Source organism: Saccopteryx bilineata, chromosome 6 (assembly GCF_036850765.1).
Source record: "Saccopteryx bilineata isolate mSacBil1 chromosome 6, mSacBil1_pri_phased_curated, whole genome shotgun sequence".
Classification (NCBI taxonomy): Eukaryota; Metazoa; Chordata; class Mammalia; order Chiroptera; family Emballonuridae; genus Saccopteryx; species Saccopteryx bilineata.
In genome coordinates this window covers 153,548,771-153,565,886 of record NC_089495.1, presented here as the reverse complement: position 1 = coordinate 153,565,886, position 17,116 = coordinate 153,548,771, and the positions used below count along the sequence as shown (strand labels likewise).

Genomic DNA, 17,116 nt, shown 5'->3' with positions numbered 1-17,116 from the left:
ATATGCCTTTAATCTCCCCTTTAAGGTATTATTATTTTTTAATATTTTTTACTTTTCTGAAGTTGGAAACGGGGAGCATGCACCTGACTGGGATCCACCCGGCATGCCCACCAGGGGGCGATGCTCTGTGGCAACCAGGGCCGTTCCAGCGCCTGAGGCAGAGGCCACAGAGCCATCCTTAGCGCCTGGGCCAACTTTGCTCCAATGGAGCCTTGGCTGCGGGAGGGGAAGAGAGAGACAGAAAGGAAGGAGGGGGGGAGGGGTGGAGAAGCAGATGGGCGCTTCTACTGTGTGTCCTGGCTGGGAATTGAACCCGGGACTTCTGCACCCCAGGCCGACGCTCTACCACTGAGCCAACCAGCCAGGGCCTCCCATTTAAGGTATTATAAGTTCAAAAGCAGTCAAGTTTAAGAAAACACTTTATTTAAAACATTATTTCATTAAAAAGCACCAGAATGAATTTTTAGACAAGACATTTAGAAATGATTCTTCTGGTTTAGATGGTTTACTGACTCAATTCTAAGTTTGCCCTGCTCAACTGCTTCCCACACAGCACTTGGCAGTCAGGCCTCAAGGGACAGGGTTCTTACTGTACTGAAAGGAGGCCAGGTGAAGCTGGGACTTGAAGCGCTCCGCTTCCAGCTCCCGAAAGAAGGTATCATCGTCATTCTCCATGATCATATGCTGCAGTTGTTGAATCTCCTTCTCCATCTTAGATCTCAGCTCCTTCTTCACCTTAGATAATGTCTAAAAGACAGTTCGTGTCACCCTGCTATCACGACCCCTATCCAGGCCCTCGTCTGTTTTTATTCCCTCTTCGGCTCCCATCAAGCTGCTGCAATAATTTTTTTTAATTATTATTATTATTTTTGGTATTTTTCTGAAGTTGGAAATGGGGAGGCAGTCAGACAGACTCCCACATGCGCCCGACAGGGATCCACCCGGCACACCCACCAGGGGGCAATGCTCTGCTCATCTGGAGCATCGCTCTGTTGTGACCAGAGCTACTCTAGCACCTGAGACAGAGGCCACAGAGCCGTCCTCAGCGCCCGGGCCGACTTTGTTCCAATGGAGCCTTGGCTGCGGGAGGGGAAGAGCGAGACAGAGAGGAAGGAGAGGGGGAGGGGTGGAGAAGCAGATGGGCACTTCTCCTGTGTGCCCTGGCCAGGAATCGAACCCGGGACTCCTGCATGCCAGACTGACGCTCTACCACTGAGCCAACCGGCCAGGGCCATGCTGCAATAATTTTAATAATTTAGCAGTAGCTCTTACAGAGACCTGAATAGGTAAAACCATAGGATAGATGGACCTTCTTAGTATTATTTCTCCCATTCCCCTTAAGATATAATATCAGTATTTTCTATTTTTTAAAAATGTAAAAGAAATTATTTCTATCCTGTTAATCATTACCTGGGCCTGGGATTTCTCTCTGGCTTTGAGTTCTTGATGTTCCTGTGATATGGCTTCTGCCAGCAATGAAAACTGTTTACAGGTAAGACAAAAACCAAATTTTTTTATTTGTCTGTAGTCTAAATATAAGAGTTCTTATACTTAATGTTCAGAGGCCTAAAATCTTTATTTTAATAGAATTTGGGCAATAGAGATTCTGTACTTCAGTCAAGCACTAGCTTATTTTATCTTAATTTCAGTCTGAAAAGGGGGTCAGTCTAACCTGTTTAGTGACAAGTTCTGAATTAAGATATGGAGATTTATTGTTCAGTACAGTGGTCCCCAACCTTTTTTGGGCCATGGACCGGTTTAAAGTCAGAAAATATTTTCACGGACCGGCCTTTAGGGTGGGACGGATAAATGTATCACATGACCGAGACAAGCGTCAAGAGTGAGTCCTAGATGGATGTAACAGAGGGAATCTGGTCATTTTTAAAAAATAAAACATCATTTCAGACTTAAATATATTCTTTCTCTGCGACTGGTACCAAATGGCCCACGGACTGGTATTGGTCCAGGGGTTGGGGACCACTGGTTCAATAGACTAAGCTGACTTCAGAGGGTGTTCAGAATTAAGCGCATTAGACTGTAAATAAGCAGCAGTGAGCCCACCTGGTCTTTATAGTAGTTCTCCATTGAGTCCAGTTCATTCTGGTGCTGTCTCTTTTGTTCATCTCTCTTTTCTTTGGCATAGTTTCTTAGGTCTCGTAACCTTTGCTTTTGAATTTGTAAACCTTCTTCAAACAGTTTCTTAAATATCTGTTTTTTAGTCAGAAAAATCAAGTTATGCTGAACTTCCATGGAGGAATATAATCATTTTACCCAACTAGAGGTATATACTTAATGTATTTCACAAAGATTTAAAAAAAATAACAGGTTTATTGAGATATAATCTCCATATCATAAAGTTCGCCCTTTTAAGATGTATAATTCAGTATGTTTTAATATATTCAGTGCAACCATCACCACTCATTTCAGAACATTTTCATCATTCCATAAAGACACCCCATACCCAGAGCAGCACTCCCTTTTAGCCCTTCCTAGACAACCACTAGTCACTTTCTGTGGCGACAAATTTGCCTACTTAGGACATTGCATATAAATGGAATCACATGCTCTGTGACGTCTTGTATCTGGCTTCTTTCACTTAGCATATTCTCAAGGTTCATCTATATCATACCATCTTATCAATACTTCATTCCTTGTTATTGCCAAGGATTATTCTACTGTATGGATGTATCCTATTTTGTTTACTCTTTTTTTTTTTTTTTTTTGTATTTTTCTGAAGCTGAAAACAGGGAGAGACAGTCAGACAGACTCCCGCATGCGCCTGACTGGGATCCACCCGGCACGCCCACCAGGGGGCGATGCTCTGCCCCTCCGGGGCTTTGCTCTGTTGCGACCAGAGCCACTCTAGCGCCTGGGGCAGAGGCCAAGGAGCCATCCCCAGCGTCCGGGCCATCTTTTGCTCCAATGGAGCCTCGGCTGCGGGAGGGGAAGAGAGAGACAGAGAGGAAGGAGAGGGGTAGGGGTGGAGAAGCAGATGGGCACTTCTCCTGTGTGCCCTGGCCGGGAATCGAACCCGGGACTTCTGCACGCTAGGCTGACGCTCTACCACTGAGCCAACCGGCCAAGGCCTGTTTTCCTCTTTTTGGCTGTTACAACTATTGCTTCTGCAAACACTTGTGTATAAGTTATTTGTGTGAATATGTACCAGGAGTGCTATGTGAACATGTATGCTAGTGAATATGTACCTAGGAGTGCTGAGTTATATGGTAGCTCTATGTTTAGACTTTTGAGGAACCCCCAGGCTGTGTTCTAACGTGGGCGCACCATTTTACAACCCCACCAGCACTGCATGAAGGCTCTTAACTTCTTCACATCCTTCTCATTATTTTTACTGAGCCATCTTAGTGGGTATGAGTGGTATTTCACTGTGGTTTTGATTTGTGTTTCCCTAATGACTAATGTGTTTCAGCATCTCTTCCTGTAGCCCAAAGAGAAGATATCTAAAGCAGCCATGCATATCAGGCAAGAACCCCAGAGCAGAAACAAATGCTGCATGTGCACAGCTGAGGGTGACATGGTTACCATCTCAAAGACCATAGGAAAACAAACTGTTCAAAGGATTTGGATGTGCTCACTTCTCCACTGATTAGTAAGACTTCTTGATCAAAGAACTGGTTCTTAGAGCCATATATTCATTAGCCAGTCCTATTACCATAGTCAAGTTACTTAACCTCTCAAACCCAGTTAACTAATTACCTTCATGTTTTACTCTAGGGATGAAATTCATTGCCAGTTTTGAATCCCAAAATATTAAGCAGTTGAGCTTGACTTGAAAGAGACAGCATTGTGGAACCACCTCAGAGCACATCTGTCCTGTATTGTTCTGATTTTATGCGGAAACCTAGGTCACCTAATTACATCTTAAGTTCCTGTCTCTGATAACATCGTCCCAAAGCCCTAAAGCAGTAGTTTGGGAAAAGTACTAGGTGCAGGAAGCCAGAGGGGATTCAGAGGGCTGTGGAAACTGAGCACAGACTGGGAGGTACTATGGGGGTAATAACATGAGGTATGGCCGAGTCTGAACTCTCATAGCCAGTTTTTTAGGACTTGTATTTGAATTGTGTATTCAAATTGGGACAAGAGTTACAAAGACGATGGTCCTGAAAGGGAACAGGTAAAATTCACCCTCTTAGTAGGGTTAGCTAGAAAAGCCATACTTACCATTTCTTCTCGGGTCCTAATTCTCATCATTTTTGCACGTAGCTGAACTCTATAATCATCATAGTATTTTTGGGCACGAACAGTTTGCTGTCGATTTTCTTTTATTCTTGACTGGGTCAACTTCTGTCTGTGAATGCGGTCCTTGAAGTCTTGCTAAAAAAAGGAAAGGGGAACCCCAATAAATTCAATAAAAATTTTTTTAAAAAGGGAAAAAGAGGTAAGGTAAGAGGACACACTTCAGTATTCTCATCTGCCCCACTCCCCATCAGTGTCTTAAAGCAGTGAGCCAGGTACAGAGAACCAGTGGCCTAATGCCTGTGCATAGAATGTGAGAGACGGTCAGCCCCCAGAAGCCCTCTAGCCTTTGGTGTGTTCATCACCTCAGTCCCAAGAGCCGCCCCAGTGAGCTCCCACCATGGCAGAGGGCAGCAAGGACCTGGTGGGACTGAGAATTGCATCTCCCCGTTCCACCAGAGTGTTCCCTAAGCCACACCCAAATGCCAGCTTAGAGGGAGAAAAACGGCATTCTGACTTACAAGGAAAACTTGAGTTACCAAGAGTATTTACGCCAAAATGAAGACAGTATCTCATATCAAGCAGTGAGGCTGCAATGAGGTTGTGCACAGAAGTCCTTCAACCAGGTGTTTGGGTATCTGTTCCCTCTGCCCCCATACCAAAGTACTACTTGCAGTTCCCCAGGTGGCTTCCTCTTCTTTGGAATTGTTTGGGAGTATAGTTCTCATTGCTTATCTCTATATTCAGCCATGGGGTTTAACATCTCTTCCTCTGGCATCTAGCCTTTGACCTCTGTCCTTTCCCTTCATTACACTCAACAGAGGATAATAAGCTATGTGCGATTCTCTCCAAATTATAACGGAGGCATAGAAAATGTCTCTACCATGTTAGTATTGTAAAGAACCTAGCGCCTTCCCCATTCATCAGTTTTGGTTCAAGCTCTAGCCTAGAGGCTTCAATGGGCACGTGTTTGAGGTAACAGTCTGTGGGGGACTACTGCCCAGCTGATACAAATAAAAGGAATTAACATGTTATAAATTCAGAATTACAATACCCAACTTGTTCTTGACTTACCAGTCTCTTGTTATGTTCATACTCTTTCTTGACAAGTGCAGTTAGCAGGTCATGCCTTCTTAAGGCTTCTTCTATCTTTAAGGGGACAACAGCGAAGGAAGTTAATAATGCTATCCACTTAAATTCTCAACAGTTAGCTTTCCCTTTTGGTTTATATTCCTATACTTAAAATTGACAGCTTACTTCATCCTGGAGTTTCTTCTTTGATCGACTTTCTCTGTATGCATCTTTTTTGACCTGTGTAGTCTGTGCAATCTGCTCTTTCCACATTTTGCTCAGTGTTTGGCCAGAAACATAGAGAAATGGAAACTGCTCAAGCATCAGGGGCAAGAGACTGTGTTCGTTTACTTTCACTGCAGTGTAAAAAAAAATGCTTTTAATCCGAGAGACTCGCTAACAGCGTTTAATAAGAACTTCCATCCCATCTTCCTGATCGATCAAAGCTTATCTAAGTGATGCAATTCTGATCCTTGAGAGAACAGTTTTAAAAGTATGTTATTACTTTTACATTCCTTCTTTGATCAGAGTAAGCCAACTACTGGTATGGATGAAAATAAGCTCAACAGTTCTGACTGATGACAGGCTGGCCTTGTGAAGTCCACCGTAACTGCTTAGCTGACTCAGTGCCTTGTGTGGATGCTGTGTGTGTGGTCAGATTTCTCACCGCTACTGGGAGGCAAAGTCTCTGTCTGATAGGATGTAGTTAGAAGGCCAGCAGTCTTTGAAACTGCCCCTGGCATTTCACATGATCCCATTTTCCTTGTAAGAGGACTCTTAACACTCACTGGCACCAGCTGTCAATATAACAGCAGCTGGGCAGACCACCTGCTTGCTTTGGAGCACCCTTCGGGTCCTACCAACTTCCTAGAAACAAAGACAAGGCAGCCAGCATGAGAGAGCAGAGTAAAGCTGGAGCAGCATGTAGTAGCCTTAGCTTTTTTGGGGTGCCAAGATACAGGCTTCCCTGAGATATTATTGAAGAGTTTTAATTAAATGCCTTGCTTAAGTTCTATCTCTTTACAGAAACCTAGCACAGGGCAGTGATCAAAGAGGGCCCTTCTCTCCAACTGACTGGTGGCTGTCAGTTTCCAGGACTGTGTTCTGGAATGCAGCACACACTTAAAGGACGCCAGCTTTCCATAAAGTACGATTTTGTGGTTCTTACTTGGAACTCCTTTATTTGGTTTTGGCAAGCCACCTCTTGGACTGGGAGTTGTAGTGTTTCTAGAGTAAATCTTCCAGGATTGACTACGTTTTGGAGTTTCTTTATGACCAGATTTTCTGTATAGTTCTTCCTTAGAAGCAGATATAAAACAGAATAGAAATAAGAAGTAATAACTTTAAAAAGAACCTTTCGGCTTCTGTCATCCTTCGGAATTTGAAACCACACTGATTTTTTTTTTCAAATTTCAATCACCATGGTCCCCACATCCTAAATACAACTACTATTTTGATGTATTTGTTTCTTTTTAAATCTATATGGAAAAAATTGTTGAAGTTCTCAAACAATGTTTAGCTGTAAACATGCTGTATTTGATGTCCTTTTTTTATGAACATTTTAGTCTAAGCATTTTTCCTATGCTTTTAGTTTCTGTAAGCATCTGTTTGAAAAGCAATGGAAACTTATGCTTTGGGTTTCTTCCAACCAGGTATATAACAACTGAGATATCCTGTCCTTTCATCCTCTTTAAATTGTCAGCCTGGACTATCTTTTAAACCCTTGGTGAACTGTTAAGTAATAGAACCCCTTAAAAACTGAGGGAAGTTTTTGGCAGGAAGGAAAAATACTAGTGTTCTTTGGTACCCCGTCTTGTTACATTTTAGCAACTTGGCTACCCTGCGAATAAGAAAAATCCCACACAGTGAAACGAAATCTGCCTTTTTCTAAGGAGCCCCAATGATTAAAGACCTGATTTTTTCCTTTTAAAAAGCCCATCTCTATGTACTTTCCACTGATCTGATCAAATGGCATTAATTACAGTCGAGACTTTTACCCACTGTTTCCTTCTCGTCATTTATTCTTGGAGGTCCAATATTCTCTTGAACTTTACTTCTTCTTAGTTCCCTTTCAAATGCCTCAGTTATTGCCTACAGAGGAAAAGGCCATATAATATTTAGTTATAAAAAACATAAACAAATGAACATAAAGAAAAAATTCACCTAAGATCCTGCCCTTGTATTCACTTTTTTAAAAGTTCCTTTCAGGTTCTATATCATGAATATACATTATTTAATAGATGTATATACTTGGGACACAGAATGAAATCCTACATAATGTGTTTTTTTTTTCTCATAGTTCTTGTAATTATTTTGATTCTCCCTTGGGTGGAAGTTACATATTGAGTTGCAGTTACATGCTGTTGTAAGGCATCTGAATTATAAAACATATTATAGCAAACAATATATGGTAAGTGTTCTAAATTTATATTACATTTCAAAATCCCTATTCCACAGCAGATAGTCATACTTGGTAAGCATACATTCTCCTTGTTGAATCCTAACCACCTCCACTCCTTCCTGTCTTGGGCATTTTCATCCTATCTGTAACTCAAATGGCCTGTCACATTTAATCTACTCAAATTCCATTCATCTCTGAAGCTCTCTTCAGAAAATATCAACCCTTACTGATCTACTCTTTCTTAATTCACTTCAGTACTTGGGCTATATCTGAGGCTAGTCTTAAAATTTTGTGACTATAAATTTTATATTCCTTAATTGGGAACATAAAAGCTATGTCATATAATTTTCTGTTATCCATTCAGCTCAAGAAAACTGAATGAAGCTAGCCTTAATCCCAGCATATTCACTGTAGTGTTTGGCCACAGGTAAATGGTACAGCCTACTGCCCAAAGGTAGTCAAGAGATGGGATGCACCTTTGCTTGCAGTCGGGGGATATCTGTTTCTTTTGGCTTTTGCTGCCTTTTTCTTTCCATATGCAACTGTTTGTTTTTATTAACTGGAGATGGAGAAAGCGAATGAGATCTGTATGGTGGCTTTCTATGCACAGCAAGTCCTATAACAAGAGGAGACATATACCATTAGTTCCTGACAACCAGAAATGTTAAGTGGGAAACCAAATATATAGTTGATTTTCACTAAATCCAGAGAATGACTGCAAATGTCCTAAGTGTAGTCTAAACATATTCCTCCTATGACTAATTTGTATATGTGTGTTTAGTCATACCAAGTAAACAGACAAATGTGCACTGTCTCAGAGAAGTACTTAGGTTCTATATTCAACTTGGGGTTGAAAATGGAACAAAATGTGGAATGCCTGCTGTGCACAAAAACTGGTACTAAGTGCTCTTGGAAGAAGAAAGAAAATGTTAAACCATCTGAATTGTATGTCTATTCTTTTACCCAAATCTTGTCCATGTAAAGCAGTGCGCTTATTTATGAGCTAAAGTTAACATAGTTTAGCTTTTTCTAAGCAGTCTTGACTATTTTCTACTTAGCCATTAGCCCTCCTAATTCCACACTGCCTAAGAGATCTAACAAACCACTTCTCTCCACAATCCTTTTTGTTCTATTGTTTATACCGGTGTTTGGACATCTAATAGTTGTGAAGAGGGGGACTCCATCCCTTTTTGGAAAAGTAATTCAATGTAGCTCTAAGGTCAAGGAAATTAGTTTGATATCTTTTGAAATAAAATTTCCCAGAGATTTAATATTTCCCTGTGTGTTTATTTTTAATTCAAATCTTAATTCATTTTAAATTCTGAGATATTGAGAAAGTGAATTGAGCAATCTATTTTAAATGATGTCTTTAGTGCATTTTATTATAGCCATAATGTATTCTTCTTTAGAAACCAAACATCTGATTAAAATAACATTTTAACTTACAATATATTTTCAAAATGGATACCATATGTATGTGTATAGTAAGAGAACATGTAGATTACTGGGTTAGGGTTCTAAAGATTACCTGAGCCAAGTGTAAAGAGAGAAATATGAAATAATCAAGAGAAGAAAAAAATATTCTTGGAGAAAAACAACAAAACCACTGAAAAAATTCAGGAAGTTTTAGATGAGAAATACTATTTCTAGAGAAACAAAGATGGCCAAAGTTGATAAAGGGAATAGAAAACAGGCAGAATTCTAGTTGTTGGAAAATAATTACTTGAATTTGAACAAGCAGTAGGAAGTATCTACAAAAATGTGGCAAACCAGAAACTGTCATGTTTTGCTGATATGACTATAACTGGAGCAATCACTTTGGAAGGGAATTTGGTAAAGGTGCGAAAGTGTAAAACCCTATGATCCAGTAATTCTAATAGATGTAGATCCTAGAAAAACTTGTTACAAGTTGTTCATTGCAGAATTATTTGTAGTTATGGAAGCAATCTACGTGTCCTACAATAAGGGAAATAGTGAGAAATATACATATGTACAAACACAAATGAGATTGTGTGACTTTAGTTACATAGTAGTTAAAATGAACAGGATCTTTTTTTTTTTTTTTTTTTTTTCAGAGTCAGAGAGAGGGATAGATAGGGACAGACAGACAGGAATGGAGACATGAGAAGCATCAATCATTAGTTTTTCGTTGTGTGTTGCAACACCTTAATTGTTCATTGATTGCTTTCTCATATGTGCCTTGACCGCCGGCCTTCAGCAGACCGAGTAACCCCTTGCTGGAGCCACTGAGCTTGAGTCCAAGCTGGTGAGCTTTTGCTCAAACCAGATGAGCCCGTACTCAAGCTGGTGACCTCGGGGTCTTAAACCTGGGTCCTCGGCATCCCAGTCTGACATTCTATCCACTGCACCACTGCCTGGTCAGGCAAATGAACTGGATCTTTAAGTATCAGTATAGATTTCCGAAACAAAGTTAACAACAACAAAAAAGACAAGTTGCAGAATAATATATACAGCATCTATATAAATTTAAAAGAAAAAGATAGCATATTTAGACAGGTAACATATAGGCTATTAAAATATAAAAACAGGAATTAAGAGGGTTCCTGTTCAAATGGCAGTATAGGAATGATGTCAGCATCATGGTGGAAAAGCTCCCTGTGTACCTACCCTAAATACCACTAATCAGACATCTATAATCCAAAAAGGATTCCTCTGTTAAACACCTGACCACACCTGAGAGGTCCACACATTGGTACATCTGAAAGGGGGTGGGGGGTTAAAGATGGTCAGTGCCCACAGACGCAGTTCCTCTGCCTCTATGGCTGAGCCCGTGGCTCCAGCTGACACAGCAGCAGAGATGGAGCAGGTGTGTGGCCCACATGTTATGGCCTGGCAGAAGCAGTGTGTACACCTGAGAATCTGGCTCCCTCTCCAGGCTGCAGTGGAACCATATAGCAGCAATGGAGACATGTCTACAGCCTCCTGGCTATACAGCACAATGGCGCCTGCAGCCATATGGAACCAAGGAGCAATGTGGCAGGCTTGCAAACCTAGCTTACCCCCACACGCCACATCCCCCTACCGTGATGATGATGCCTGGTGACTCTAGACATGGCAGGGACATGCATCAACCCGTTCATACAAGTGGAGACTCCTATGACTATAGCAACACCCCTACCAACTGCAATCCCAGAGGCAGAAAGTAGCACAGGTAAGAGAAAACAAAAACTTGTGCTATAGCACCGTCTACTGGAAAACAAAAGAAAGACCTAATTATCAACCTGCTGAATTCTTAAAATTAAAACCATTTCTAAATAAGGTATTCACTATTTCAAATACACCAGCGGAGGAACAACCCATCAACCATCATAAACAACCCAAGTAACAGATAATGGAAAGAAAATGATAATTCTCCAGAAATCAAAGTCATGGAACATTGTCATCTAAATGACAAGAGAATTCAAAATAGTAATGAAAAACCTCAGTGAGATACAAGAAAACAGAGAAAGGCAGTTCAATGAACTCAGGAATAAAATTAATGGGAGGAGTACTTAAAGAGACCAAATGCATGAGAAAGAGAAATTAAGAAAAATAATACTACCTGCAATCACATCAAAGATAATAAAACACCTTAGGAATAAACAAAGGTGAAAGACCTGTACATTTCAAACAAGACACTGATCAAAAACTAGAAAGATATTTCACTGTCACAGATCAGAAGAACTAACATTGTTAAAATGTCTACATTACCAAAAGCAATCTACAAATTCAGTGCAATTCCTATCAAAATCACAATGGCATTTTTCACAGAAATAGAACAAAAAAAATCCGCAAATTTGTATGGAACCACAAAAGACCCCAAATAGCCAAAGTAATCCTGAGAAAAAAAAAGTCTGATGTATCCACATGCCATGATTTCAAACTACACTTCAAAGCTATAATAATCAAAACAGTATGGTACTGGCAGAAAACCAGATAGACAAGCAGACCAACAGAACAGAATTGAGCGCCCAGATATAAATCCACACATATATGGCCAACTAATTTATGACATAGGAGTCAAGAATATACAATAAAGAAAGGAAAGTCTCCTCCATGACTGGTGTTGGGAAAACTGGATCACTTTCTTACACCATACACAGAAATGAACCCAAAAAAATTAAAAACATGAATGTAAGAGCTGGAACAATAAAATACATAGAAGAAAACATAGGCACTAAACTTCTGGACTTGGTCTCGGTGGTGTTTTTGTGAATTTTACTCCAAAGGCAAACAACAAACTCCAAAGAAAACAACAACAACAAAAATAAACAGCTGGGACTACACCAAACTAAAAAGCTTCTGCACAGCAAAGGAAACCATTAACTAAACAAAAAGATGCCTAGCCTGTAGTGGTGGGATCGATCAAGTATTGACCTGGGATGTTGAGGTTGCCAGTTTGAAAGCCCAAACTTGCCTAAGGCACATATGAGAAGCAGCTACTATAAGTTGATGCATCCTGCTTCTCCCCTTCCTCATTTCTCTAACATACTTCTAAACTCAATAAATTAAATCTTAAAAAAAAAAAGGGCAACCAAAAGAACGGGATATTTGCAAATGATACTTTCAATAAGGGGTTATATCCAAAATATATAAAGAACTCATGTAACTCAACAATAAAACCAATCCAGCCCTGGCCGGTTGGCTCAGTGGTAGAGCATTGGCCCGGCATGTGGAAGTCCTAGGTTCAATTCCTGGTCAGGGCACACAGAAGAACCCATCTGCTTCTCCGCCCTTCCCCCTCTCCTTCCTCTCTGTCTCTCTCTTCCCCTCCTGCAGCCAAGGCTCCATTGGAGCAAAGTTGGCCCAGGCACTGAGGACAGCTCCATGGCCTCTGCCTCAGGCGCTAAATTGCTCTGATTGCAGCAGACCAATGCCCCAGAGGGGCCGAGCATTGCCCCCTGGTGGGCATGCCAGGTGGATCCTAGTCAGGCACATGTGAGAGTCTGTCTGTCTGCCTGCCCCATGCTTCTCATTTCGGAAAAATACAAAATAACCCAAATCCAATTAAAAAATGGGCAGAGGATATGAACATTTTCTAAGGAAAACATTAAGAGATGTTCAACATCACTAATTATTAGGGAAATGCAAATCAAAACCACAATGAGCTATCAGCCCACACCTGTTAGAATAGCTACTATCCAAAAGACAAGATAGCCTGACCAGGCAGTGGTGCAGTGGATAGAGTGTCGGACTGGGATGCAGAGGACCCAGGTTCTAGGCCCCGAGGTTGCCAGCTTGAGCGCAGGCTCATCTGGTTTGAGCAAAAAGCCCACTAACTTGAACCCAAGGTTGCTGGCTCCAGCAAGGGGTTACTAGGTCTGCTGAAGGCCCACGGTCAAGGCACATATGAGAAAGCAATCAATGAACAACTAAGGTGTTGCAATGTGCAATGAAAAACTAATGACTGATGCTTCTCATCTCTCTCCGTTCCTGTCTGTCTGTCCCTGTCTATCCCTCTCTCTGACTCACTCTCTATCTCTGTAAAAACAAACAAACAAACAACAAAAAACAAATGAGATAAGTGTTGGAGAGAATGTGGAGAAAAGGGAATCCTTGTACACTAACTTTGGTTGGAAATTGGTGAAGCCATTATAGAAAACAAAGATTCTGAAAAAAAATTAAAAATAGAATCACCATATGACCCAGCAAATCTCTTTCCAGGTGTAGATCCAGGAATGAAATTAAATCACTTAAAAAAGATATCTGCACCCCCATGTTCATAGTTGCATTATTTACAACAGTCAAGACATGGAAACAACCTAAGTGTCCACTGAGATATTTGGATAAAGAAAATATGGTATACAATGGAATATTTTTTAAGATTTTATTTGATTAAAATTTTTTAATTTATTCATTTTTAGAGAGAGGAGAGAAAGAGAGAATGAAAGAGGGGGGAAGAGCAGGAAGCATCAACTCCCATATGTGTCCTGACCAGGCAAACCAAGGATTTCGAACTGGCGACTTTAGGATTCCAAGTGAATGCTTTAGCCTGACCAGACGGTGGCGCAGTGGATAGAGCGTCAGACTGGGATGCGGAAGACCAAGGTTCCAGACCCCGAGGTCGCCAGCTTGAGCACGGGCTCATCTGGTTTGAGCACAGCTCACCAGCTTGGACCCAAGGTCGCTGGCTCAAGCAAGGGGTTACTCGGTCTGCTGAAGGCCTGCGGTCAAGGCACATATGAGAAAGCAATCAATGAACAACTAAGGTGTTGCAACGCGCAACGAAAAACTAATGATTGATGTTTCTCATCTCTCCATTCCTGTCTGTCTATCCCTCTCTCTGTAAAAAAAAAAGGGAGGGGGGACGACACTGCCAAGTTGAATGCTTTACCGAGCACCACCACAGGTCAGGCACAATGAAATATTATTCAGCCATAAAAAAGACAGAAATCCTGCTATATATGACAACATGGATGGGCACTGAAGCCATTATGCTGAATGAAGTACATCAGACAGAAAAAGATAAATGCTGTATGATCTCACTTATATGTAGGATCTAAAAAACAGATACAGAGAACAGATTGGTGGGGTCTGGAGTTGGGGTTTGGGGTAGGGAAAATGTGAAGATGAACAAAAGGTACAAACTTCCAGCTATAGGTTCTGGGAATGTAATGTACATCATGGTGACTATAGTAAACAATAGTATATTACATATTTGAAAGTTGCTAATAGATTTGATCTTAAAAGTTATATGTTAACTAAACTTATTGTGGTAATCATTTTGCAGTATATACATGTATCAAATCATTATACTGTAAAATTTAAGTGAATAAAGTGATATGTCAATTATAGCTCAATAAAACTGGAAAGAAAGAAATAAAAACAGGGTAAGAAAAAAGATGCCGATTTTGGGAGTTCTTTGAGGGAAAGAAAAAAGAATGGACTAGGGCAGTGGTTCTCAAAGTGTGCGCCAGGGCGCACTGATGTTCCCTAGAAGATTTCCAGGTGCGCCCTATGGTATTTCAGAGAAATATGTGCCTGTTGGGGACCAGAAAACCAACAGGGTTTTTGGAGTTTAGATTTTTGGGGGACAGAGGTGTGGGGAATTGGCTGTAAGCTGACAGTCTGCCCAACCCCCCACCTCACTTTCCTGATTAGGTTGCAAAAGGCTGTTAAGCTGTGGTGCTGGATTGTTTACACTACCCCCCATGTTCCCTGGAAAGACTGGAGGCAAGTTTCTTCTATCCTTTGGTGTAAAGTTAAGATGATATGTATGGTAGGCATTTTCTGCACTCAACACAATTAAGAGTAAAAAGAGAGGAATTCTTCAATGTATTGACGAGGAAATAAGATTTACCTTTCAAATAGATGTCCAAACATTGAAGAAATCTCTAGGACACATCAGGCTGTTTCTCATAACCACAAGAATGAAAAAGCTTAACACATTCGTGCTAGGACCTGCTGAATTTACTAAATCTTACTAAAAATGTATATATATACAGTGGTACCTTGAGATACGAACAGACCAACATCTGAATTTTTTTTTTTTTTTTTTTTGTATTTTTCTGAAGCTGGAAACGGGGAGAGACAGTCAGACAGACTCCCACATGCGCCCGACTGGGATCCACCCAGCACGCCCACCAGGGGCGAAGCTCTGCCCAACAGGGGGCGATGCTCTGCCCATCCTGGGCGTCGCTATGTTGCGACCAGAGCCACTCTAGCGCCTGAGGCAGAGGCCACAGAGCCATCCCCAGCGCCCGGGCCATCTCTGCTCCAATGGAGCCTTAGCTGCGGGAGGGGAAGAGAGAGACAAAGAAGAAAGAGAGGGGGAGGGGTGGAGAAGCAGATGGGCGCCTCTCTTGTGTGCCCTGGCCGGGAATTGAACCCGGGACTTCTGCACGCCAGGCCGACGCTCTACCACTGAGCCAACCGGCCAGGGCCAACATCTGAATTTTTTAAGATACGAGCTGCATCTTGGTCCGTATTTTTGTTCGAGATCTGAGCGAAATTCCGATACGAGTGGTGATTCAGGAAGCTGCCACTAGTTGGTGCATTGGCGCACGGATCCAGTATCGGCAGTTTGATATACGAGTTGACTGACTTACGAGCTCAGTTACAGAACAAATTAAATTCGTCTTGCAAGTACCACTGTATATATAAAAAGATAACTTTGTGGTTGTTTTTTTATTTTTTTAACCCCTCTATTTTATGAATTCTAAAAACTCAAAAAAATGTAACATAAAAATGTTTTTTAATGTCAGAATAAATTTAATTTTGTTGTATTTATTTCATTTAATTACCATAAAAACACACTTGGACTTTATATACTTTTTCTTTAATATTTGACTTGTTATAACATATTTCTCAGAAATTTGTATATAGTGCACCTACAATTATTTGTAGGATTTTAAATGTGCCCCGACTTCAGAAAGTTTGAGAACCACTGGACTATGGGAAGGACAGACGGGATAGTTCAACTCTTCACATAAAAGGTGTGAAGCAAATATAACTGTTAACATCTGCTACTTTTAGATGAAGATAGAGGTATTTGAAATTATTCTTATCCTTTTTTATGTTTATGAAATATTTAAATGAGGAAGCCAGTCATGATAAACATATGGCAGTGCCTCGGTGGTTCCCTAGCCTGTCCTCATCCTGGCCGCTCTGGGATAGTTACCTGGCCTTTGCTTCTTGGGCCCACACTCCACGACGCTGTCACTGTGCTGAGACAGGGTCTCATTTCTGCTCTGCACCTCTCCACTTCCCGTATCTTGTTCGCAGTCAGTCTTTTCTTTAATTTGACCACCCAGGGCACTTTTTAACATCTGTCAAGAAAATTCAACATCTTTTATCTATTGTATTTTGTGAGAATCAGAGATCCATCTAATTTTGTATTAAAAATGTCTTTAACAACAAAGGTAAACTATATAGGTGTATCTCAACAGATAAATGGTTTAACGTAATCTCTTATGTTAAATGATTAGTTTTCATCAGAATTCAATGAAAATTTGAATACATGTGTACCAAACTTGGTTATATCACGAAAGGGTAGAGCATTTCTCATCCTATATCCTACCTGTCTGATTTAGGGAACATTTTCACAGCAACTAAACGCAAGTGATTTTCCAGTTTCTTAGTTAAGCTTTCCCTTCAATTGGAAGATCACTGAAATGCTCATTGACTATGGCAATCTCAGTATATACAGATAGAAACAAGACTTGCCCAATCTAGTTCAGAGAGCCGCTGAGAGAGTTTCTCTGATACTGCATGTAATCCTTGTTCTGTTAACCTGTTTCTTGGCCTCTGGAAGAAAGATGAGTCCCAGGATGAGACTGCAGTTCTGTTTTCATATCTGTAATAAAAGTGACTATATGACATTTAGGTAGCCAAGTGTATATTACTTCACTTAAAATAACTGTAATATATGTGCCTTAATATTTCATATTGGTCTTCACAGCTAAGTTTGCAGAGTATTCAAATTCCTTTGCAAACAGACTGTAAACATTG

The 17,116-nt window shown here is 40.8% G+C and overlaps 1 protein-coding gene and 1 non-coding gene across 9 annotated transcripts in view; both read right to left on the bottom strand.

Moving 5' to 3' along the window:
• Positions 1 to 292: 292 nt before the first annotated feature.
• Positions 293 to 368, bottom strand: TRNAP-GGG (transfer RNA proline (anticodon GGG)). The gene has a single exon. It is a non-coding gene; the product is annotated as a tRNA-Pro (tRNA).
• A 33-nt stretch (positions 369 to 401) lies between these two features.
• CEP95 (centrosomal protein 95) overlaps positions 402 to 17,116 on the bottom strand; it is a 40,786-nt gene continuing 24,071 nt past the window's right edge. For all 8 annotated transcript variants that reach the window (XM_066236928.1, XM_066236929.1, XM_066236923.1 and 5 more), the window contains 11 exons: positions 16,832 to 16,961; positions 16,287 to 16,434; positions 8,143 to 8,282; positions 7,267 to 7,356; positions 6,434 to 6,563; positions 5,452 to 5,621; positions 5,269 to 5,343; positions 4,180 to 4,332; positions 2,062 to 2,208; positions 1,411 to 1,482; positions 402 to 747 (listed from right to left, as the gene is read on the bottom strand). In XM_066236928.1, coding sequence (XP_066093025.1) covers positions 571 to 747; positions 1,411 to 1,482; positions 2,062 to 2,208; positions 4,180 to 4,332; positions 5,269 to 5,343; positions 5,452 to 5,621; positions 6,434 to 6,563; positions 7,267 to 7,356; positions 8,143 to 8,282; positions 16,287 to 16,434; positions 16,832 to 16,961 — 1,432 coding nt within the window. In that variant the 3' untranslated portion in view covers positions 402 to 570. The remainder of the gene's footprint in view (positions 748 to 1,410; positions 1,483 to 2,061; positions 2,209 to 4,179; positions 4,333 to 5,268; positions 5,344 to 5,451; positions 5,622 to 6,433; positions 6,564 to 7,266; positions 7,357 to 8,142; positions 8,283 to 16,286; positions 16,435 to 16,831; positions 16,962 to 17,116) is intronic.